The sequence below is a fragment of the Artemia franciscana genome, chromosome 14 (assembly GCF_032884065.1).
Source record: "Artemia franciscana chromosome 14, ASM3288406v1, whole genome shotgun sequence".
Classification (NCBI taxonomy): Eukaryota; Metazoa; Arthropoda; class Branchiopoda; order Anostraca; family Artemiidae; genus Artemia; species Artemia franciscana.
Genome location: NC_088876.1, coordinates 7565874 through 7592926, shown reverse-complemented (window position 1 = coordinate 7592926; position 27053 = coordinate 7565874). Strand labels below are relative to the sequence as shown.

The 27053-nt window shown below is 32.4% G+C and overlaps 1 protein-coding gene and 1 long non-coding RNA gene across 2 annotated transcripts in view; one reads left to right on the top strand and one right to left on the bottom strand.

The window, feature by feature from the left end:
- Positions 1-12901, bottom strand: part of LOC136035267 (voltage-dependent calcium channel subunit alpha-2/delta-1-like) — a 47353-nt gene extending 34452 nt beyond the window's left edge. Inside the window, exons 1-3 of the mRNA XM_065716943.1 lie at positions 12834-12901; positions 9083-9247; positions 287-471 (exon numbers count right to left, since the gene is read on the bottom strand). Coding sequence (XP_065573015.1) covers positions 287-471; positions 9083-9172 — 275 coding nt within the window. The 5' untranslated portion in view covers positions 9173-9247; positions 12834-12901. The remainder of the gene's footprint in view (positions 1-286; positions 472-9082; positions 9248-12833) is intronic.
- Positions 1-26183, top strand: part of LOC136035268 (uncharacterized) — a 278010-nt gene extending 251827 nt beyond the window's left edge. The window contains exon 2 of the long non-coding RNA XR_010619380.1: positions 24826-26183. This is a non-coding gene — a long non-coding RNA (uncharacterized LOC136035268). The remainder of the gene's footprint in view (positions 1-24825) is intronic.
- Positions 26184-27053: the final 870 nt, after the last annotated feature.

The following is a 27053-nucleotide window of genomic DNA, read 5'->3' as shown; positions in this document are numbered from 1 at the left end:
TAAATGAGAGAGAGAATAAGAAGGTACGAACTGGCAGAGGCAGCAATTGGGGTAAGCGGCGATTGCTTCCTAAGTTAGTGAAAAACATTATTTCCGTATTTTATTTGAAAGAACCAAAATTTTACACTTTAGATTTTGAAAAATAAATGTTTTGTATCTTCATTAAAATATAATTGAAGAAAAATCTTCTACAGTTTCAAAAATTTCCACCCAACCCACAAAGAAACAGAATTTTAATGATCAAAGTATTATAAACCAACACAATTTTACGGCTATTCGATTTTACCTGTACGTAGAATTTCCGATAGGGCGGTAATGGTATGTTCGTCTTTCTCTGTACGCATAGTCCCCTGAAAAAAAAGGAACATCGACGACCTTGGATCCAGATTGTCTGTCAATCATTTCTTTCCTTATAAACTCAATTTCGGGGTTATCAGGCTCCAAATCCAAAATGTCGAACAACAAGGGATCCTAAAAGAAACTCGTAGTGGTAATTGTAAAACATTCAAGTAGTATCTTGAAACAAACTTCATATTAAAGGCCCTCGCCCTGGAATCGCCTTACTAGATTGATTATTCAAATTTGCGTCTCAATAAGACGAAATAACTACGATCTCCCCCCCATAATCTCATAATTTTTATTCAGTTCCCTTTGTAGTTTCAGTTTGTGATTCACGGGTCATTCTTAAGAAATTGGGACAAAATTGGGGTGAACCCCCTCATGTACGTAATAAAAACATGAGAATACAGAGGTTCGTTACGTAAGCTAATTTGTAAATTACGTATATCTTTTACTAATAAAAACATTTGTAAAAAATTAAAAGTTCTAGTTGCCTTTGTAGGTAACCAAAAAACCGGAGGGCAACTAGGCCTCCTCTCCCGCTCATTTTTCTCAAAATCATTCGATCAAAACTATGAGAAAGCTATATAGCCAAAAAATAAATAATATGCAAATTTCGTTTTCATTATTCATCTGCGGAGAGCCAAAATCAAAACATGCATTGAAACAAGTTTTTAACGGAAAGTAAGGAGCGGCATTAAAACTTAAAACGAACAGAAACTACTTCGTATATGAAAGGGGCTGCTTCCTCTTCAACAACCCGCTCTTTACGCTAAAGTTTTTTTACTGTTTTAAAAAGTAGAGTTAAAAGAAATAGTCAAACTTTAGCGTAAAGAGCGGGGCGTTTGCACTTCCTGGCTGAAAGGCTAAGAAACGGAGATTAGCACCACCGGTAGGGACTGTAAAGTCTAATGCCGTATCCTTTACCTTTTTTTTACCTTTACTGTTAGTTGCGGAGAAAAAAATCGGGAGGAAATAAGATGCCTTCTATGCAGAATAGCGTGGTTTCAGCCACTTTTCTCGATTTTCAAGCCAATATATTTTCTTTATTGTTCAAGCAAAGGGACGGTAAGTTTCCTATACTGGGATTTGGACAAGGTGGTATAATTGTGTACTTCTTGTTTTGATATGGCTATATTTTTAGTAGTTATGGGTTATTGTAGTTTTTACTAAGGACTAGGTTTTGCTGTTAATTGTACTTTTTGCTAGGTTTTACGTGATCGTCTCTTACTAGGTTGCTAGCTACCGCTCCAAAATAGATAACACAATCCCCATTTATAAAGTAACTATACCGATCTCTTGTATGTTCATTTGAAAGAGCCATTTGCAATGGCTCATTCTTTAATATAATTACGCACAGGAAAACCAAAAGGCTTTTTGGAATAGTAAGAATAGGCAGCTAACTAACTCCAATATATGCAAAGGTTCGATCTACTAATGATTGTCTTTTAATATAAAATGATCGTCTCTTATTAGGCTGTTGGCTACCACTGCAACCCAAATCCATTATATGCAAAGGTTAGTTCTTCTATTGATCGTACAAAATTATAAAGAACTATTGACCGATCCATCACTTAAACCCTGATAACGAGCAGGGAAAAGCTTAGGGCTTTTTTTTCTTTGGAATAGAAAGAGGCACACCTCAGAGAATCAGAGAACTAACTAAGTCCAATATATGCAATGGTTTATCCTTCTAATGATCGTCTTTAAATACAACAAACTACGATTATGATGTCATTCATAAATCTTATACATGAAAAACACAATTTTTAGTTAAAACTTTATTCTATTTAATTTTTCTATTTGCAACAGGCACTAGATTTGGAAATTTCCTTTGGAATGAGCCAATAAAAAGCTCTCTATGTTGTCCCAGTACCCCGCTATCTCAGTCGAACAGACAGAAAAAGATACCATTATGCAGATAGCGTAGTTCAAGCAACTTATCTTGTTTTTCAAGCCAATATATCTTCCTCGTTATTCAAGCAAAGGGGCAGTAAGCTGCCTATACAGGTAGTTTCGAAGAATACTGTTGTAATAGTGTACCTCTTGTTTTGATCTGACACTATTTTCAGGAGTTACGGGTTATTGTATTTTGTAGTATTGGACTTGACCATTCTTACTAGGTTGCTTGCTACCGTGGAAGATCAAAGTTTACTTAAATGGGAGTTTTTTCTTTTTGTTTCCGATTTTTTTAAGTTTTCCTTAAATATTTTTTTCTAGGCTAGTTTTATATTTTTCTGTGAATAAAGGCTTCGGGATATGGAGCGGAATTTTCCAGACTTTTGTTATCATTTATATATTAAAACGTTTTTCTTTAATCTTCCACTGTCTAATTGAAAAATTCGCCCTTTTCAATACATTTTCGTTTCATTTATAAAAAGAAAGGTTTGAAAATTATTTGCCAACAAATAATCGTTCTGAAACTATAATTGGACAATGTTTTAATTGTAAACGGATAGATCTTTGAAGTTAAACTTGATCTTTTAACTTGTTGTTTTTTTACCAAGAACAAAATGATGATTGCTGGAATAAAATTTATTGTATATTTTTGGATTAACGACACTTTTTCATCACTATGACCCATGCATCAGCTTTGCAGTATGTTGCTATAGCTACGTTCGATTTCTAAGTCCTGTGCTACCAAATTGAGACGGAACAAATTGCGTTACATAAGGAAGAGGGAATATACTGTCGTGCAGTATGAGAAGGATATGAAGCATTAATTATTTATTTTTGTTGAGATCTGCATACACTGCACACTAAAGTCAACAGGATGGTAGTAGAAAGTGATTTTCAGTAGATTTCAACTCAAATGGGGGACTCTAATAATATTCTTCAGCTTAGGGAAAAATATTCCTTTATCAGCCAGTGTACTAAAAATAAATTTTTACTTTCCGATATTGATTAACTCGTCTAAAATATAATTCAATAAGCACTGCTAAAAGAACCGGAGATGAAGTTTAAAAGACTGTTAATACTTAGATACCTTAGCTAAGATTTTCAGCTAAATTTACCGGAATATAGTATTTAGCTGAAAAATTTGAAGCATTGATTCAAAAAAATAGTGCCTTATGTTCTGGAAAATGAAGTTATAATTGTTTTGCCACTTATTAGTTCTTAATTGGTGATTTGGCTTTATGTTATTACAAAATTTAATAAATTTTTAGAATGAAATAAAAACAAAAGAGAATGGTAAAATATAAGAGAAGCAATCTTAAAAAAAGAAAGCTACGAACTTTAAAATCGACTTTAAATGTTTTAAGTATTGCATCAGATTAACGACGCTTCTTGACTACTCATTTTCCTGCGTCGGCCCTGCAGTACAGCTAGGGTGGTAAGAGTAAATTTTGAATTAATTCGGCCGAAAAATTAACTTTCACGGGAACATTTTGAAAAATTTTGAAAGAACAAAAAACAAGATTGTATTCTTTTTCCGCGAAATTAAATTATACCAGTTATTAAAATTATTCATTTTAGTGGTTTATTTTAAGTTTGTTGTTATTCTTTAGCATTCTTTAGCAATCAAAAATTTATTTTCCCTTTTTCAGCCGATTCGTAAAAGGTACTAAAAAATCATAGTGTTTATTTAACTCGTTTGGTGTTAAATTATGCAAACTGTGCCTATTTAGTTCTTCAATACATACTATATTAGGTATGCATTGAGTTTCCGGACACACTACTCTATGTGAAGAAAAGTTAGAGGCAAGAAGGCTTAGAAGCTTTGTCTATTGGAAACGCCCAAACAGCAAGTGGTGAAGCTTTGGTTAAAATTTTCATAAATGTTTTAATTTTTGAACTATAATATTAATAAGTATTTTTGTGATTGAAATATATAAGAATATTATATTTTTAGATAAAGCAAAGCAGTAAGTAGATATGGTTTTCTGGATTTAGGGGCCACTGTACACCTTTTCATAGAAAATAAGCAGCCCTTCGTCTATCAAGGTCATTCTCTAATGTACTCCTAAGGACTAATGAACTCTTGCGTAACTGATTTCTCTGGCCTAGATTGTAATTTGTGCAATGATATAGCCCTAAGGCACTCTTGAGAAACAATGAACTCTGAACAAACCTTGACAAGGCGATTTTAATGGTGTACAGGAAAACCAATGAAATCTGAGCAAACCCGGTAATAAACATTTCCTGAGGCGCTCGTGAGAAAAACGAACTCTGAATAAACCCGGACAACACGGTTCTACCTTTTTTGATTCTATTACAAAACAGATTGCGTAATGATTAAAGAGAGTGACTAAGCAGCTTCTGATAATTTCAGATGTAATTGATCGGCATAGGATTTGAAATGGAGACTCCTAAGGACGACGGAATGAACAAGTCGATGTTGACAAATTGTTCTTAGAAACATATTGACAAAAACCAACAGGTATTAGCTTAATTAATTATAAACTAAATAAAATGAATAGTGTACCATTAATGCGTTGGACTACACCCATAGGCACTACTCTTTTCTTCCTTGGAGGCTTGAGATTACGATAAAATTTTAACAGCGATTTTCCCAGTGCTGCCATCTACCTAAGTAAAGTCATTGATGGCAATGTTTTTACTATAGTTATAGCTGGCGACAGATTTTCTTTCCGAACGATATCATCATGTCATTTTCTTTAGTCTCTTAATAGTTTTCATTTAATATACGAATTATTTGTGTGGTATAGAATCAAAAGTGAGTCCCGAGGCTTTCTATGGTAACTGAACGACATGTCACTCAACTGAACCAATAATTTAATGATGCTACCATGTTATTAGAAATGCATTCTAAGCATCACGATTCATTTGTATATCATGCATCTTCTTTAGTTTGAAAAACACTCCTCCTTACTACCCATTCTTCAACTTTTGAATTTAATCCATGGCTTATTTTTGAGCCCAGACCTTCAGGGACGAGCAAAGAATTATACAAAAACTGAAAAGAGCATACATACTGCCCTCAAGTATGTTACGAACTTAGACCTTGAGGCAAATATTAATTATTTTTACTTTTTTCGTGTATTTAAATGGCATTTGATATACATATAACAAATGAAACGCATATGTGATAATTTTAAAATACAAAATAAAAATGATATACTTATGTAAGTCGGGACTCTCTTTTAGATACATTATATTTGTAGTGACATTTTTTTCATATGGTCTTCTGGATTTGCTCACTTCTCTACCCCTCATAATAAAAAGCAAGTAGCCCTACACTTGTCAAGGTCATTCCCTAACGTACTCTTGAGGATCAATGAAACCTTACGGAACGGATTTCTCTGTCCTTGAGTATTAGTTGTGAAATCATACAGCCCTAAGGCACATTAAGGGCCAATGAACTTAAGAGTAAGCTTTATAGTTAATTTATGTAACAACTTCCACGTTTCATTTGTATGGAAAGATGCTGATATTTTCATGACTCCCCCCCCGCAATGAATTCGACAAATTTTATTATTCATCCCCACAAAGGATTCTTTCGGTTTTCTGAATCCTCCCCGCATCGAATTCAGACGGTTTTACTCTTCTCCCAGCCATAGGAAATACCCGGCTATTTAATTCTTGGATTCACTGAACTGTTACTTTATTTTTGAAAAATATAAGATAGTATTTTAAAACGCTCTGAGTAAAGAGTATATCAGTAAGTTTCTAATTTTTGTGTTTTAAATTGTGAATATATTTGTTTAAGGAAGTTCTCGTTTAGTTCTATTTTTGACTATCATGCTATCACTAGAATGTAATTTATAAGATACATGTCTACATTAGAGACTTAGAGAATAGTTTGTTAAGAGGATTGAACCATATTGGGATTTATAATTGAGTGATTCCCCGTTCTATGAAGGAGGAAAGGAACTGAATAATATTCAAGATAAGGTAAAAGAAATTTGCAGTTTTTTTGAATTGAAGCGTTGTTTGTTCAAGGAAATGTGCAGAGAGATAAACCTTTAGTTGAAAAGAGCGAGAAAAACATTTCCCTATTCAATTTGGAAGATTTTGAGTGCCTCAAATATCTGTATAGGATGCTTAAGCCCGAGGACGAGATACAATTTTTAGTGAAAGTAAAACAGTTCAAAATAGGGATGATACCTTTTTATTGACAGTGAATAGATATAAAATTATTTAACTGGATATTTCGAACACATATACAGTGTTCATCATCAGCAGTAAAACTAAAAAACTAAAACTAAAATGTGTTCCAAGACACATTCCTTCTTGGAATATGGGTATTAGACATTCTAAGAAGAAGAACAAAACTGATGGCATAAATAGGAACCACATCAATTGGGTAATGAATGGTAAAAAGTAATACATGTTTTATGCATATATGTGTTTTTCTATTAGTAATAAACATGTTTATTATAAAAAGTTTTAGCCTCTAATATATTTAACCCCTCCAAGGGGAAAGAGTGGAGAGGATCATATTTTTAGATGGGAGTCAAATTTTCAGGGGGGTATTTTTTTAACTAAATATTTTTCCAACTTTTTTCATGTCTTAAAATGAAATAAAATCTTTGGGGAACATGATTTTTGGATTGTGTTTATTGGTGAACATGATTTTCTCACTACTATAAGGCTCAAAAGTCGAGTACTAGAGTCTTAAATAGGTGAATAAGGCTTTTTACCAAAAACAATGAAGTATAGTAGAAAAAACGTGGTAATACACAATGAAATTGCTGGCAAAATAGAAAATCAAAAAATCAGTGAACGCTAAGAGTATCCTTGGTAGTTTATCAATAGATACCTTTATTGAAAAAATAATAACAATGATAATATGTGTATATGCAGCATTATTAATCCCGAACGAACGAAACGAAATAAGTGCCATTTCGAAACGTCAAATTCTTATGATGATACTAACAACATGCAGTAATGATCGTATGACCGATTCTCTCAATTTAGGCATGGTGATGACAGATAAATTTAAATAAAAATACTAAAATAAAAAATAAAGACTACAAAAAAGATTAAGAAAAATAAAAGTTGTCTTGCCGAACTAGTTCATATGCCTCTATTTTAGACACGCATATTATGATTCACAAGCCAGTGATAGCATAATAATTCACTGAAGTAAATACTGAGCAAAAAAACACGCATTCAAAAATTGCCCAAGTAGAGGACTTCCATAAACCAATATATTCAAATCATAAACTTCAAACTTCTTTGAAAGTTATTGAGGTACTGTTGAATCAGAGAGTTTCACATTACCATTATATATTTCCCAAAAACAAAGTAACAGTTCATTTACTCCAATAGTGTTTCTCCTATGAATAGGGAAGGAGTCGTAAAATCGTTGGAACTCACTCAGGGAAAAGTCATAAAACCCGTAGAATTCAGTATCTGTTGCATGCAAAGTAATGGTAGAATTTGTTACACAACTTGACCATGGCCCATACTCTGAATTCATTGATCATCAAAGTACCTTAGGGCTACATCGTTACGCAAATAACACTCAAGGCCAGAGAAATCAGTTACGTAAGAGTTAATTGATCCTCAAGAGTGCCTTAGGGAATTACCTTGATAAGTGTGGGGCTACTTACTTTCTATGAAAAGGTGTAGAGAAGTAAGTGAATCCACACGACCATATATAAAAAATGTCACTACACAGATTATTTTTCTAAAAGAAAAAAACACCTAACATACGTAAATCATTTTCATTTTGTATTTTGAAAATACCAGATGTGAATTTCTTTTGTTATGTATATAGGTGATGTTATTTTAAGACATAAGAAAATAGAGAAACTTCGAAGCTAAAAATATGTTCAGAATCAAAAATAATTAAGATCCGCCTCAAGGGCAAATTACGTAAGCCACCTGAAGGCAGTGTTTATTCTTCTGTTAGTTTTGATATTGATATTTACTCACCCTGAACGTGTCAAAATAATTGAAGGTTCATGAATCGAATTCAAAAGTTCAAGAATGGCTAATAATTAGGGGTGTTTTTAAACTAACGTATTGTTTATTACCGTAGGAAATCCCAGGTCTGACATTCGTTTCCTAAACCAGACTATTAGTATAGAAAAAATGTCACCATCAATGACTTTAGTTGGGTATATAGTAGCACTAGGGGAATCACCGTCAAGCCTTCTTCTTGATTTTAAACAACTAAGAAACAAAAGAGTTGTGCCTACGGGCGTGGTCAAACAAATTAATAGGATACTACTGACCTCCTTAGGAGTCGCCAGTTAAACTCCTCCGCGATTCAAATACTTATGAAATAATTGGAAAGTGCTTAGCCATCATCTTTAATCATTGCGAAACATGTTTGGCAATATTATCAAGAAAGATAGAACCGCTTTGTCCCGGCTTGTTCAGAGTTCATTGTTCCTGAAGAGTGCCTTAGAAAATCGCATTATCGAGTTTGTTCTGATTTCATTGGTTTTTAAGTTCACCATTGGAATCGCCTTGTCCAGGTTTGTTCACAGTTCATTGTTCCCCAAGAGTGCCTTAGTGCTATATCACTGCGAAACTAACACTCAAGGCCAGAGAAATCATTTACGCAATTATTCATTGATCATCCGGGATGCCTTAGACAAGTTTCTTGACAAGCGAGGGGCTACTTACTTTCAATGGAAAGAATTAGAGAAGTCCCTAAATCCAGACGACCATATCTACCGCTGTACACAAATTTTTAACCGAATGAGAGGAAGGGATGGAAATGAATATCTCAAATTTTGAATGAATACAACAGGGTCAGCTAGTTAAGTAAAACGTGGTAAAAAGAAGAACTATGAAGAACTAGAAGAACTGATAAAACACTAACCTCAAGAACGTTTGTGTAATCTGCTAGGCTAGGATGATAAAGAACCATACCATTTGGAGATAGTGCAAAGGTGTAAACGTTTTTGCTCATTTTCTTTTTTAAAATTATACTTTCTATTTCTGAAATGGGTATATCTGTCCCAACAATTCCTAACAGTTGCTGCTCCTGAAAATAGATACATAAATAGCTTATTTTAGATTAGAAGCTATTAATAATTATTGCTTTGGCATTAGCCATTTCAGCACAAATTTTTGAATAGGAAGTTTTACTCCTAGTCTGCATTTTTTGAAAAGCAACAGAAGCTGTTAAAAATTAATCTTAAGCTCATATAATGGTTTTACACAATTTTAGGCTTACAGAGAAATAAAATTCGCTTGAACAGGCAATAACGTAAATCGCTTAATTACGTAACTGTATTTTAACGCTAAAATACGTAATTTTAATCACTTTGTCAAGGAGCTTATTAAGTTAAAAAAATCTATTTTTATCTGCTATGCAATTTTCTTTACTGAGACCAGATTTCAAGAAAATTTCCTGATATTTACATTTAGACCGTACCAACAGCCGTGGAAAAGTTAACCCTATGTAAACATACGGCAACTAAAATGGCTGAGCGTTACAATTCATGTATATTCCTCGTTACCATTTTTTTCTTTTTATTTAATTATATATTTTATTTTACCATTGCTTTAGTTTAATGTATTTTTTTACTGTAAACATAGAATAACACAAAATGACAAAAAAGGAAAAAGAAATAATAAAGAGAAAAAGAAATAACACAAAATGACAAAAATAGGAAAAAGAATAATTGAAGTTTAACATAAAAATTAACATGAAAGTTTCAGTCACATAAAAACTTGACCAAAAGTAAGCTTTGCTGACACAAGATTTCACTTTTAATATCCTTGGTACATTCAGACATACAAATTACATAGGAAAGAAACAATAAAGTGAAATCATGGCAGTTAATCCTTACTATCATTCCAGTTTTGAACAGTTTGTAGTAACGAACTGTAAGTAAGGAGCGATCCTGCTCAGTAGTAAAAGAAACTCTAAAAAACAGAATCTTGATATCAATAGACATGTTAAAAGAATCGACTGATTATGCTGATTCCAAATATATTCATTAGGTTTATTATTACCTATCAAAAACTGCGAGCCTGAGAAAATTACCTCCCTAGAAAAAAGGGAAAAACCTCCCTAGAAGCCAGGGAATCTTAATGAAACTTTAAAATGACAGCTTCAACGCATCCCAGAATCCTATTGTAGAAGCTTCAAGCTCCTAACTATAAAAATATGGAATTTTGTACTTTTTCCCAAAGAAAGATGGCGTATGTGTTTTGATTTATTTCCTTCTGTTCACAGGGGTGATGGCATCAAACCAATAGTCGTACAATTTTAGTTAAGGGGCTACTCAAACAGAAATTAAAAGTTCTGGTACGCTTTTTAATTGACTAAAAAGATTGGAGGGCAACAAGCGCTATTTCCACCCGTTCTTTTTTCCTTTTTAGTTTACCTCCTACAGCCCTTGGGGAAATATATATAAGTTATGTAATTTCCCCATTGTTTACGCATAGTATCTGTAATTTGGGAGTATGCAGAGATTTTTCAGGGAGGGGTGGGTGAATTTATTTCTGGTGGGATTTTCCACAGGAGAATTTTCCGTGAGAGGAAAGTTTCCGAGGGATGAACCTTTTAGGGGAGACTTTACAATGAAGAAATTTGCCAGAACTCCTATGCGAAATTCTTTTTATCTGTCTTACTCAGGGGTGGATCTAGAGTAAAATATTGGGGGAGGCCCAATGGAACAAAGGTGCCAATAATTGACCAAATTGACAAATTTATTCTAAAAAAGTGAAAAAAGAAAAGAGAGCACCCGAGAAAATCTTGGGGGATCCCTTTGCCCCTAGACCCGCTAATGGTCTTAATGTCTCTTTACGAACTCATTGGTACATCTGCATACACTATTAATTGTCCGGAGGGAAATTACTAATTGGTTGGAAAGGTCTAGAGTATTTCTCTGTGTGGAAAGGAGAGCTTCTACGGAAGACATTCTCCATGAGGAACTTTTTCACGGGATAAATATTCCAGAAAGAATTTTCTGTACAATCAATTTTCTAGTTGGGGTCAGAAGGGGGGGGGGGTATATGCAGGAAAACCGTCCCACTGAGAAGAGGATTTCTGGCTTGATTTTAAAAACAATCAGAAGTTAAAGCCTTTTTCAAATGAAAGTGCGCTAAGAAAGTTTTTTCACCCGGAATCTTCCACAAGAAATTTTTCGGGGTAATTCTCAGCTAGAATGAAATTTTTGGGGGAATTTCATGGCGGGGAGGGTTTACGTAGGAATAACTTTTAATGGAAGGATTTTCCGTGGGGGAAGCAGTTTTCCATAACGGGGGAGCCAGATTTCCTAGCATTATTTAAAAACCAACAGGAATAAAATAAAAACAAATATTTTCACTTGATAGTAAGGAGCAACATAAAAATTAAAATGAAGAGAAATTATTACGTTTATAAGGGGATTTTTCCTTCCTCAATACCTCGGTGTTTAGACTAAAGTCTAACTTTTTGTTCCAAATATTTAAGGATAACTCCTGGATCACAGGGCCGTCTGATTAGAATAGTAAAGGTTTTTTTTTAAAGTTTTTAATTCCCTCATTTTAATTCCTCATTTTAAAGTTTAAAGTTTGCGATTCCCTCATGCAGATAATAATTTCTGTTCGTTTTAAGTGTTTATGTTGCTCCTTATTTTCAGGTGAACAAGCTATTTTTTTTTTATTTAGTTCCTAATGAGTCCATGTTGTTTCGAAATTAAGTAAATCAAAATAATTCACCTGTTTTGAACGATGATGATGATGAAAAAGTTTTTGTTTTATCTCAATTCTTTAAGAACAAATCTTGACAGACAAGGGCTGTTTAATTAGAATGATAGGCCTTTCTAAAAGTTCAAAAACTTTAGCATAAAGAATGAGGTATTGAGGAGGGGAAAACCCCCCTCATACAAGTAATAACTTGTATCCATTTTAAGTTTTGATGTTGCTGCTTACTTTTAGTTGAAGAGACTTGTTCTTAATTATTTAATTAAGACTAATTGTGAACAAGTATAATTAAACAAATAGTATAATAAGTATAATAAACAATAAGCAAAAACAAATATAATAAACACAAGTATAATAAACAAAGTAAAATGGGAAAAACAGCTTAACAAAAATAAAACCATAAAGTGAATTATCGCTATTTACTTAATTTTTTCAATTTTATAAAAGAAACATCAAAAATGTTCAAATTTACTAAATAGAAATATAATAAGAAATAGAAATAATAAATAGAAATAGAAATAGAAATAGCAATAGAAATAATAGCTATTCTTAAGTAGATCCTCTTACATAATTATGGTTACATCGAAGGAATTTTTTTTTTTTTTTATTGGTCTTCTAACTTATAGGATAGAGGGACACCTGGCTACATCCGTTACTGAAACACTGTTTGTAATGAACAAGTCCCTACAAAATGAAACTAGAGAGTTAACTATTTGTTATCAGTATATAAACCTAAAATAATTACAGCCATCTCCTGGGGAATGAGATGTTTAAACTCGTTTCTTTTTGCCCCACTCCATACTTGAAAGTTATGTGTTCATGCTTCCAATATTGCCTAATAGGATTTGTTTTCTATTAACACCAATGCAAATTATATTTTATCGGTTTCGTTTTCTTTTAGTGAAGAAGTTTACTAGAAAAATAGAGCGTACCTGATTTGGCTTTTTCTTAACATCAAAGACAGGCCTAGTTATGGAAACAGTGGGACCAAGACCCTGAAAAGAAATAGTTTCATCATATATATATATATATATATATATATATATATATATATATATATATATATATATATATATATATATATATATATATATATATATATATATACTAGCTGTTGGGGTGGCGCTTCGCGCCACCCCTACACCTAGTTGGTGGGGCGCTTCGCGCCCCCCCAAGCCCCCCCGCGCGCGTAAGTCGTTACGTGCCATATTAGTTACGCGCCATTGTAGTTGTGTCCCTGTGTCCCACCTGTGAATATAGATAGATTTATATATGTGTTTCAAACTACGTAAAAATTGCGAATATACAACATTCTTGGCTTTCCCATTGTCTGTGCATATACAAAGCCGTATGTACTAATAATGACGTCATATGCAAACGCTCTTTTTACAAACAAACAAACATGCATACACACAACTCGTTTTTATATAGATAGATAGATAGATAGGTGCAATACAAATTAACTGCGTAAAACTTGCGAATATACAACATTCTTCGCTGTCCAATTGTCGCTGCATATAAATAGATTGTCAGGTTTACCGACCCTCGAACATGCAACGTACAATTGTCCATGGGAAAAAGAATCAGTATTAAGATCTATACCACATTTTTCTAATGATTGACCTTGAGCTTTGTTAATGGTGATTGCAAATGCTAATCGAATTGGGAATTGCAATCTTTTAAATTGAAAAGGCAGATCCGTTGGAATCATGGGAATGCGAGGAATAAGAACAGCCTCACCCTCAAAAGGCCCTGTCAAGATTGTGGCCTCTATTAGGTTTTCCATTGTTTTTTTACGGCAAGTCGAGTGCCATTGCAAAGCTTTGGTGGGTTTATATTTCTTAAAAGTATTATTGGTACACCTATTTTTAGTTGTAGCACGTGTGGTGGAAACCCTGAAAGATCTATGGAATTTAAAAATTCAGATGGATAATTAACCGCTTCATTTGGTTCCAAAACTGTGTCGACTGACTTGTAAAGGACTGCCTGGTCTCGAATCTTGGTCAAAACAATATTGTTGATTTCGTGGACGTCTATATTTTTGGGTGCGAGAATCGCTCTTTCACTTAGCCATTTATTATTTTTATAATTTTTTAGAATATTCGGAAATACTTTTTCAATCAATTCATTTTTGGACGTCACTAAATTACAGAAATCAGCAGGTAGTTGTATACGTCCTGAAATTGAGTCTACTGGGAGCTTTCCGTTTCCAATTGCCAGCAATTGATCTGAAAATGTTTGACCAGAGTCATCGTTTTGCAATCGGACACGCATATTTGTAGTTAATTTTAATATTTTTACGTGTGCCCATAAATTAGAATTTTTCAGGCAAGCATTCATTTCGTCTGCAGGAGTTGATCTAGGTATTATAGGTAATGTTTGCCTGAAATCTCCCGCAAGCAATATTAATGTGCTGCCAAAGGGTTTCGACTTCCCTCTCAAATCCTTCAAGCATTGATCCAGAGCCTCGAGCGATTTTTTGTGTGCCATTGTGCACTCATCCCAAATAATAAGTTTGCATTGCTGCAATACTTTACCCGTCCCAGATGATTTGGAAATATTGCACGTGGGAGTTTCTGTAGAATGCAAATTCAGAGGCAATTTCAAAGTGGAATGAGCAGTTTTTCCACCAGGCAGCAATGTTGCGGCTATTCCGGACGACGCAATTGCCAACGCTATATCATTTTTTGATCGAATTGATGCCAGAATCAGTTTTATCACAAATGTTTTACCAGTACCTCCTGGCGCATCCAAAAAGAAAATTTCTCCAACGTTGTTATCGACACAATGCATTATCGTATCATAAATGTCTTTTTGTTCCAACGTTAACTTGGAAATGTTATTTTGTACATACGACAATAGATCACTCGTACTGTAACTTTGTTCACGATCCAATTCTACACATGTCGAAACAGCAGCGATACGGTTAGGTGAAGGCATTCCCAAAACCTGAAGAGGATTGTTTGCCATATGTACGCACAAATCTTCTATAATAACTAAAGTGTAGTTTTAAATTTCTGATGTAAAATCAAAAGTCATATCTGACGTCTCTAACTATTTTCGAAGGAGTATATCTTCGGACATTTTTGACTTATATTTTTCCCATAACTCTGTAGGAGCTGATGGAGAGCAAGTTGTTAAAATGATGCCAAACAATGCACGAATTTGACTTGGGGTTGACGTTTTGCACGCGTCATTGATGCAGTTATCCCAGTGTTGGTCATTCTCCAATAAATTCAGAGCTTGGCATGCACTACGGTAAGTGTCATGTATAGTACCGTTTACAGTTCTCAAATACTCAAAGGATGTCGGACCGGGTACATTAACCAAAAGCAGGCGTAGAAAGAAGCATTCATGTTGATTGGGGTGAACGGTGTAGAGTCTTCCTATCGTGGTATCTTTGAAGATGGTAGGTTGGCCGTCGACTGACTTACCCTGTTTTCGACGTTCAAATACTTTATTTTTAGTATTCCACGTGTAATACGAAGGCACTTCAGTATACAGCAGTTTTTTTGCAAAAGAATCATTTTTGCAAAGCGAAAAAAAAGCTGTTAATGTTGTATCCGGTGGATTCAGGACTCTTTGTTGCACGTTGGTTTCCGTGAAATAAACACGTTGACCATTCTGTAAATGTACCGCTAAGTGAACAACAGCTGGACTACGTTCATGTATCGGAAATGAAAGAATTCGCCAAACAGCTTCATTACTGCTTATGTATCTTCCAGCCTGATATTGTACGATTTCGTCGAAATCTTTGATTTCGGGTTGCAAGCCAAAAACTGCCATGTCACTGCCTTTGTTGACGTATTTACATATGTATTTGATTGCCTTTACGGAGTTACAGTATTCAACGTTTATGTGTGCATTAAATGTTTTTGATAATAATGGGGAAAATGGAACAACCCACTGGTTATCTACTTCGATGGTGGTACCGTTACGCTTCTTTATTATTGCTGTTTTACCGCCATCTTCAGTAGATCTTCTTCTATATTGTGGGTAACCATCATTGCCAGTAATTGTGTTTGATACTAAAAGTCGAGGATATTGCTTTGTGCACCTTCCTTTGGCCATGCATGGTGAATTTTCGTTCAGTGCACCGCAAGGTCCATGTATCATATTTTTTACAATAATATCATGTAACCCCTTATCGACATTTTTATCAGGTATTTCAGCGGAAATCACATCATCAATTTCGTTCGAAGTAATTTTTTTATGTAGCCAGATTAGTATATGTGCGTGTGGCAAACCTCGTTTTTGCCATTCCACTGAGTACATCCAGCATCGCACTGACCCAAACACTTCAAGTTTTACTATGTAGTTTATCAGTGATTTCAACTTTTGCCGGAAGACACGGGCCGTAATGTCATGCCTATGAACCGCCGATTGTCCTTGAAGTAAAAGCTGCAGTATTTCGTCCCAAGATTGATTACATGTAAATGTAATAAATAAATCTGGACGACCATAGAGACGAACATACGCAATAGCATCTTGAGCATATTCATGCATATGACGGGGACTGCCAGCATATGACGAAGGTAAAATTGTTAATCTTCCAACGTTTGTGGTATACATATTAACGACAAATTGGTGAAACAATTCACGGCATTTTAAAATATAATTTTCTTCATCCTGCCGAATCATTAGTCTATAGGAATAATAATGCATTGCACTGCATTTCTTATTCATTTCTTTGTTAGTGGCTGGATTCATCAATTTAATATTAAAGTGATAGCCGTCGGCTCCATCCCGAAAAATGATAGGATATTGTAGGGCATCGTAGCATCGATGAGTTTCAGCAATTCTTAACAACTGAGCGTTTCGCTTATGAAGAATAATATCTCGAGGTAAAAACTGATCACCGACCATAACGATTGCCACTTCGTCGATAGTTGGAGCATTGTATCTACGCACTTGTTGGCCAGGAGGCGTTTTGTCAGAGGAAATAATAATTTTATGCGTATCAGTAGGCATCAAATCGATGGCTGTTTTGAACAGACGCACTAAAATATTATTTTCGTGGAAAAGATGTTGCAATTGGGAAACGATTGTCCTTTCAACGTTGGGAGAAATTTCGCAACGTGCATTCAATTCAGAATTTCTATCACTGATGAAGTACAATTGTTAAAATTTATGATTCTCGCCTGAGAATGGTAGAAGGGACCCTGCTCTATGATAAATTTGCCCTTTTACTTTGAAGGTAGACGTAAATTGATCTGGATTTTCGATTTGGGCTCCAAACGACGTCATTTGGAAACATGAGTTGTATTTTCTGATTTGTGACAAAAAACGCTTAGATTCTGACGTAGTTCCAGTAAGGAAAGTCTTCAATGGCTCTGGTGGTGCAGCCAATAGAGGAAGTTTAACTTTTCCTGAGGCGCAACACATTCCCATTGTTTCACCATTGAATTTCAAGGCCTTGCAATAGGGACAAATTTTAGACATTGTCCCGATTTGAACACATCTACTCAAGCTATAATCATCGACTGGGTTGTACCTGAATGCCAGGCGATAACTTTCAGGTTGCTCTGATTCCTCGGCACGCTTTCTTTTCTTACTTTCTCTATCAGCAGCAAGCCTGATTTCTTGCTGTTCTTGTGATTCCTCGGCACGCTTTCTTTTCTTACTTTCTCTATCAGCAGCAAGCCTGATTTCTTGCTGTTCTTGTAATTCCTCGGCACGCCTTCTTTTTTCACTTTCTCTTTTAGCAGCAAGTCTGCTTCCGCGTTGCTCTGGTAGTTCCTCGGCACGCTTTCTGTTCTTTCTTTCTCTATCAGCCTCAAGCCTGTTTCCTTGCTGTTCTTTTGATTCCTCGGCACGCTTTCTGTTCTTTCTTTCTCTATCAGCCTCAAGCCTGTTTCCTTGCTGTTCTTTTGATTCCTCGGCACGCTTTCTGTTCTTTCTTTCTCTATCAGCCTCAAGCCTGTTTCCTTGCTGTTCTTTTGATTCCTCGGCACGCTTTCTTTTCTGACTTTCTCTATCAGCAGATAGTTTTTTGGCATAGACTCTTTGAGCATCTTCATCGGCTTTTGCCATTGTAAGTTCATCAGTCATTTTAAACTTAAACATTAATAGATTTCTACGTGAACATATGTCTTAAATATCTTGAATGACGTCACCGTCATAGCAAAAATGACGACAACTAACTTGATGACGTCAGTCAACACAGAAACATGACGTCACCTGACAGACAGACAGACACACAGACAGACAACTTATTTATATATATATATATATAACCCAACACCTAGTTGGTGGGGCGCTTCGCGCCCCCCCAAGCCCCCCCGCGCGCGTAAGTCGTTACGCGCCATATTAGTTACGCGCCATTGTAGTTGTGTCCCTGTGTCCCACCTGTGATTAGAGATAGCCCGGTGTCCCGGTCTGTAATTTCTATTCGAACAATCCCTGTGTCCCGGTCGTCATTTATATATCCCGCCTGTGCCCCCGGCGTCCCCGTTGTAGTTGTGTCCCTGTGTCCCGGTCGTCATTTATATTCCCTGTGTCCCGGTCGTGATTTGTGTCCGTGTGTCCCAGTCTGTAATTTCTCTTTGAGGTTCCCGGTCGTCACTTATATTCCCTCTGTCTCGGTCGTCATTTGTGTCCCGGTCTGTAATTTCTCTTTGAGTGTTTTTTCTTTTTAGTTTTTTTTTAGTTTTTTACCTTTTTTCTTTTTTCAGTTTTCTTTTTCTTCTTTATTTTTCAGCGTCACTATGAAGTACATATCGACGAACCTTTGTTTTTTTAACTTAAATCTGGTAGGCATTGATGACTGTATCCAAGTCAAAATCCCAAACCCAATCATCATCGCTATCATTTTCAGTTTGGATATGTTTTGACTCTCGCTGTCCAGGTGGATTTTCATCTAACTGCGTGGTTTTGCGTTCTTTAGCCGCAATCCTCTTTTCTTGCTGTTCTTGTGATTCCTCGGAACGCTTTCTTTTCTTACTTTCTCTATCAGCAGCAAATTTTTTGGCATAAACTCTTTGAGCAGCTTCCTCGGCTGTTGCCATTGTAGGTTCTTCAGTCATTTTACAATTAAACATTTTTCCGTGAACAAATGTCTTAAATACCGTTAATGACGTCACCGTCAAAGCAAAAATGACGACAACTAATTTCATGACGTCAGTCAACACAGAAACATGACGTCACCTGATCCACAGACAGACAGACAACTTATTTCTATATATATATATATATATATATATATATATATATATATATATATATATATATATACTAGTTGGTAGGGGCGCTTCGTGCCCCCCCAAGCCCCCCGCGCGCGTAAGTCGTTACGCGCCATATTAGTTACGCGCCATTGTAGTTGTGTCCCTATGTCCCACCTGTGAATATATATATATATATATATATATATATATATATATATATATATATATATATATATATATATATATATATATATATATATATATATATATATATATATATATATATTTATATATATATATATATATATATATATATATATATATATATATATATATATATATATATATATATATATATATACTAGTTGGTAGGGGCGCTTCGTGCCCCCCCAAGCCCCCCGCGCGCGTAAGTCGTTACGCGCCATATTAGTTACGCGCCATTGTAGTTGTGTCCCTATGTCCCACCTGTGAATATATATATATATATATATATATATATATATATATATATATATATATATATATATATATATATATATATATATATATATATATATATATATATATATATATATATATATATATATATATATATATATATATATATATATATATATATATATATATATATATATATATATATATATATATATATATATATATATATATATATATATATATATATATATATATATATATGTTTTTAACTACGTAAAACTCGCGAATATACAACATTCTTTGCTGTCCCATTGTCTGTGCATATAAATAGATTGTCAGGTTTACCGACTCTTGAACATGCAACATATAATGGTCCATGGGAAAACAATCCGTATTCAGATTTATACCTCATGATTCTAATGATTGCCCTTGAGCTTTGTTGATGGTGATTGCTAATCGACCATTCCCTGTGTCGCCGTCGTCATTTATATATTCTCTTGTGCCCCCCGGCGTCCCCGTTGTAGTTGTGTCCCTGTGTCCCGGTCGTCATTTATATTCCCTGTGTCCCGGTTGTCATTTGTGTCCCGGTGTCCCAGTCTGTGATTTCTCTTTGATTGTCCCGGGCGTCATTTATATTCCTTGTGTCCCGGTGTCCCGGTCGTCAGTTGTGTCCCCGTGTCCCAGTCTGTATATACATTCGTTTTTAAATTGTTTTTTTCTAGTTTTTAGTTTTTTACCTTTTTTTAGTTATTTTAGTTATATATCATGATTCTAATGATTGCCCTTGAGCTTTGTTGATGGTGATTGCTAATCGAACATTCCCTGTGTCCCCGTCGTCATCTATATATCCCCCTGTGCCCCCCGCGGGGGGCACAGGGGGAATATATATATATATATATATATATATATATATATATATATATATATATATATATATATATATATATATATATATCTATATATATATATATATATATTATATATATATATATATATATATATATATATATATATATATATATATATATATAGATATATAAATATATATATATATCTATATATATATATATATATATATATATAAATATATATATATATATATATATATATATATATATATATATATATATATATATATATATATATATATATATATATATATATATATATATATATATATATATATATATATATATATATACTAGCTGTTGGGGTGGCGCTTCGCGCCACCCCAACACCTAGTTGGTGGGGGCGCTTCGCGCCCCCCCCCCCCCAAGCCCCCCCGCGCGCGTAAGTCGTTACGCACCATATTAGTTACGCGCCATTGTAGTTGTGTCCCTATGTCCCACCTGTGAATATAGATATATATATATATATATATATATATATATATATATATATATATATATATATATATATATATATATATATATATATATATATATATATATATATATATATATATATATATATATATATATATATATATATATATATATATGTTTTTAACTACGTAAAACTTGCGAATATACAACATTCTTTGCTGTCCCATTGTCTGTGCATATAAATAGATTGTCAGGTTTACCGACTATTGAACATGCAACATATAATGGTCCATGGGAAAACAATCCGTATTCAGATCTATACCTCATGATTCTAATGATTGCCCTTGAGCTTTGTTGATGGTGATTGCTAATCGACCATTCCCTGAGTCGCCATCGTCATTTATATATCCCCCTGTGCACCCCGGCGTCCCCTTTGTAGTTATGTCCCTGTGTCCCGGTCGTCATTTATATTCCCTGTGTCCCGGTCGTCATTTGTGTCCCGGTGTTCCAGTCTGTGATTTCTCTTTGAGTGTCCCGGGCGTCATTTATATTCCTTGTGTCCCGGTGTCCCGGTCGTCATTTATATTCCCCTGTGCCTCCCGGCGTCCCCATTGTAGTTGTGTCCCTGTGTCCCGGTCGTCATTTATATTCCCTGTGTCCCGGTCGTCATTTGTATCCCGGTGTCCCGGTCTGTATATACATTCGTTTTTTAGTTTTGTTTTTCTCCTTTATTTTTTTCCTTTTTTCTTTTTTTTCTTTTTTAGTTTATTTAGATTTTTAGATTTTTTAGTTTTTTTATTAGTTTTTAGTTTTTACCATTTTTTTAGTTTTTTTATTTTTTTTTTTTACTTATGTCCTGGTCGTCATTTATACTCCCTGTGTCCCGGTCGTCATTTGTGTCTCGGTGCTTTGTTGATTGCTAATTTATATTATATTTATATTTATATTTTTTATATTTATTAATATTTTTTTAGTTTTCTTTTTCTCTTATTTTTCAGTTTTTTCCTTTTTTTTTAGTTTTTTCTTTTGTAGTTTTTAGTTTTTTTTTGTTTTTTACCTTTTTTAGTTTTTTTTTTTTTAGTTTTTTAGCTTTTTTAGTTTTTTAATTAGTTTTTAGTTTTTTTTTAGTTTTTGCCTTTTTTTAGTTTTTTCAGTTTTTTTAGTTTTTAGTTTTTTACCTTTTTTTAGTTTTTTTTAGTTTTTTAGCTTTTTTAGTTTTTTTTCTTTTTAGTTTTTTTTGTAGTTTTTACCTTTTTTAGTTTTTTTTCTTCTTTTGTATTAGTGTGAAATAATTCAGACGTCATATGCGGACAAACACGACGTCACTCGACAGACAGACAGACAGACATAACCCACAAACAACTTATTTTTATATATATTTATTCATATTTTTTTAGTTTTCTTTTTCTCTTTTATTTTTCAGTTTTTTCCATTTTTTTAGTTTTTTTCTTTTTTAGTTTTTAGTTTTTTTTAGTTTTTTACCTTTTTTTAGTTTTTTTTTTAGTTTTTTTAGTTTTTTAGCTTTTTTAGTTTTTTTATTAGTTTTTATTTTTTTTTGTAGTTTTTGCCTTTTTTTATTTTTTTCAGTTTTTTTTCAGTTATTAGATTTTTACCTTTTTTTAGTTTTTTTTAGTTTTTTTTAGTTTTTTTAGCTTTTTTAGTTTTTTTTTCTTTTTAGTTTTTTTTTGTAGTTTTTACCTTTTTTAGTTTTTTTCTTCTTTTGTATTAGTGTGAAATAATTCAGACGTCATATGCGGACAAACATGACGTCACCTGATCCATCCACAGATCCACACACAGACAACTTATTTTTTACTTATGTCCTGGTCGGCATTTATACTCCCTGTGTCCCGGTCGTCATTTGTGTCTCGGTGCTTTGTTGATTGCTAATTTATATTATATTTATATTTATATTTTTTATATTTATTAATATTTTTTTAGTTTTCTTTTTCTCTTATTTTTCAGTTTTTTCCTTTTTTTTTTAGTTTTTTCTTTTGTAGTTTTTAGTTTTATTTTGTTTTTTACCTTTTTTTAGTTTTTTTTTTTTAGTTTTTTAGCTTTTTTAGTTTTTTTATTAGTTTTTAGTTTTTTTTTAGTTTTTGCCTTTTTTTAGTTTTTTCAGTTTTTTTTAGTTTTTAGTTTTTTACCTTTTTTTAGTTTTTTTTAGTTTTTTAGCTTTTTGTAGTTTTTAGTTTTTTTTTGTTTTTTACCTTTTTTTAGTTTTTTTTTTTTAGATTTTTAGATTTTTTAGTTTTTTTATTAGTTTTTAGTTTTTTGTAGTTTTTTACCATTTTTTTAGTTTTTTTATTTTTTTTTACTTATGTCCTGGTCGTCATTTATACTCCCTGTGTCCCGGTCGTCATTTGTGTCTCGGTGCTTTGTTGATTGCTAATTTATATTATATTTATATTTATATTTTTTATATTTATTAATATTTTTTTAGTTTTCTTTTTCTCTTATTTTTCAGTTTTTTTCCTTTTTTTTTAGTTTTTTCTTTTGTAGTTTTTAGTTTTTTTTTGTTTTTTACCTTTTTTAGTTTTTTTTTTTTTAGTTTTTTAGCTTTTTTAGTTTTTTTTATTAGTTTTTAGTTTTTTTTTAGTTTTTGCCTTTTTTTAGTTTTTTCAGTTTTTTTAGTTTTTAGTTTTTTACCTTTTTTTAGTTTTTTTTAGTTTTTTAGCTTTTTTAGTTTTTTTTCTTTTTAGTTTTTTTTGTAGTTTTTACCTTTTTTAGTTTTTTTTTCTTCTTCTGTATTAGTGTGAAATAATTCAGACGTCATATGCGGACAAACACGACGTCACTCGACAGACAGACAGACAGACATAACCCACAAACAACTTATTTTTATATATATTTATTCATATTTTTTTAGTTTTCTTTTTCTCTTTTATTTTTCAGTTTTTTCCATTTTTTTAGTTTTTTTCTTTTTTAGTTTTTAGTTTTTTTAGTTTTTTACCTTTTTTTAGTTTTTTTTAGTTTTTTTTTAGTTTTTTAGCTTTTTTAGTTTTTTTATTAGTTTTTATTTTTTTTGTAGTTTTTGCCTTTTTTTTATTTTTTTCAGTTTTTTTTTAGTTATTAGATTTTTACCTTTTTTTAGTTTTTTTTATAGTTTTTTAGCTTTTTTAGTTTTTTTTTCTTTTTAGTTTTGTTTGTAGTTTTTACCTTTTTTAGTTTTTTTCTTCTTTTGTATTAATTTGAAATAATTCAGATGTCATATGCGGACAAACATGACGTCACCTGATCCATCCACAGATCCACACACAGACAACTTATTTTTATATATATAGATATATATCTTCTATATATATAAAAATAAGTTGTCTGTCTGTCTGTGGATGGATGGATCAGGTGACGTCACCTGAAAAAACTGGATCAGGTGACGTCAAAACTGAAAAAACTAAAAAAAGGCAAAAACTACAAAAAAAATAAAAACTAATAAAAAAAATAAAAAAGCTAAAAAACTAAAAAAACTAAAAAAAGGCAAAAACTACAAAAAAAACTAAAAACTAATAAAAAAGCTAAGAAACTAAAAAAACTAAAAAAAGGCAAAAACTACAAAAAAAACTAAAAACTAATAAAAAAAATAAAAAAGCTAAAAAACTAAAAAAACTAAAAAAACTAAAAAAAGGTAAAAAACTAAAAAAACTAAAAACTAAAAAAAACTAAAAAAAAAAGGAAAAAACTGAAAAATAAGCTAAAATAAAGGTAAAAACCAATAAAAAACTAAAAAAAAAACTGAAAAAACTAAAAAAAGGCAAAAACTACAAAAAAAAACTAAAAACTAATAAAAAAAAGTAAAAAAGCTAAAAAACTAAAAAAACTAAAAAAACTAAAAAAAGGTAAAAAACTAAAAAAAATAAAAAATAAAAAAAAACTAAAAAAAAGGAAAAAACTGAAAAATAAGCTATAATAAAGGTAAAAACCAATAAAAAACTAAAAAGAAAAAAAGGAAAAAACTAAAAAAAATTGTCATCTAAAAAACTAAAAAAAAACTAAAAAAGGTAAAAACTAAAAGAACTAAAAAAAGAAAAAAATAAATGACGAAACTCAAAGAGAAAGCGACCAGGACAAAAGGAATGTTCGATTAGCAAACAACAAAGCACCGGGACACAGGGAGTATAAATGACGACCAGGACATAAGTAAAAAAAAAACTATCTATATATATAAAAATAAGTTGTCTGTGGATCTGTGGATCGTGGATCAGGTGACGTCACCTGAAAAAACTGGATCAGGTGACGTCAAAACTGAAAAAACTAAAAGAAGGCAAAAACTAAAAAAAAAACTAAAAACTAATAAAAAAAATAAAAAAGCTAAAAAACTAAAAAAACTAAAAAAAGGCAAAAACTACAAAAAAAACTAAAAACTAATAAAAAAGCTAAAAAACTAAAAAAACTAAAAAAAAAGGCAAAAACTACAAAAAAAACTAAAAACTAATAAAAAAAATAAAAAAGCTAAAAAACTAAAAAAACTAAAAAAACTAAAAAAAGGTAAAAAACTAAAAAAACTAAAAACTAAAAAAAACTAAAAAAAAGGAAAAAACTGAAAAATAAGCTAAAATAAAGGTAAAAACCAATAAAAAACTAAAAAAAAAAACTGAAAAAACTAAAAAAAGGCAAAAACTACAAAAAAACTAAAAACTAATAAAAAAAGTAAAAAAGCTAAAAAACTAAAAAAACTAAAAAAACTAAAAAAAGGTAAAAAACTAAAAAAAAAATAAAAAATAAAAAAAAACTAAAAAAAAAGGAAAAAACTGAAAAATAAGCTAACATAAAGGTAAAAACCAATAAAAAACTAAAAAGAAAAAAAGGGAAAAACTAAAAAAAATTTTCATCTAAAAAACTAAAAAAAACTAAAAAAGGTAAAAACTAAAAGAACTAAAAAAGAAAAAAATAAATGACGACACTCAAAGAGAAAGCGACCAGGACAAAAGGAATGTTCGATTAGCAATCAACAAAGCACCGGGACACAGGGAGTATAAATGACGACCAGGACATAAGTAAAAAAAAAAATTAACAAAACTAAAAGAAGGTAAAAACTACAAAAAAACTAAAAAGAAAAAAAAACTAAAAACTAATAAAAAAACTAAAAAATCTAAAAATCTAAATAAACTAAAAAAGAAAAAAAAGGAAAAAAATAAAGGAGAAAAACAAAACTAAAAAACGAATGTATATACAGACCGGTACACCGCGATACAAATGACGACCGGGACACAGGGAATATAAATGACGACCGGGACACAGGGACACAACTACAACGGGGACACCGGGGGAAACAGGGGGATATAAATGACGACCGGGACAAAAAAACTAAAAAGAAAAAAAAACTAAAAACTAATAAAAAAACTAAAAAATCTAAAAATCTAAATAAGCTAAAAAAGAAAAAAAAAGGAAAAAAATAAAGGAGAAAAACAAAACTAAAAAACGAATGTATATACAGACCGGGACACCGGGATACAAATGACGACCGGGACACAGGGAATATAAATGACGACCGGGACACAGGGACACAACTACAACGGGGACACCGGGGGAAACAGGGGGATGTAAATGACGACCGGGACACCGGGACAGGGAATGGTCGATTAGCAATCACCATCAACAAAGCTCAAGGGCAATCATTAGAATCATGAGGTATAGATCTGAATACAGATTGTTTTCCCATGGACCATTATATGTTGCATGTTCAAGAGTCGGTAAACCTGACAATCTATTTATATGCAAAGACAATGGGACAGCAAAGAATGTTGTATATTCGCAAGTTTTACGTAGTTAAAACCATATATATATATATATATATATATATATATATATATATATATATATATATATATATATATATATATATATATATATATATATATATATATATATATATATATATATATATATATATATATATATATATCTATCTATCTATATTCACAGGTGGGACATAAGGACACAACTACAATGGCGCGTAACTATTATGGCGCGTAACGACTTACGCGCGCGGGGGGGCTTGGGGGGGGGCGCGAAGCGCCCCCACCAACTAGGTGTTGGGGTGGCGCGAAGCGCCACCCCAACAGCTAGTATATATATATATATATATATATATATATATATATATATATATATATATATATATACTAGCTGTTGGGCTGGCGCTTCGCGCCATATTAGTAACGCGCCATTGTAGTTGTGTCCCTGTGTCCCACCTGTGAATACAGATAAAAGAGAAAAGATTTCTCTT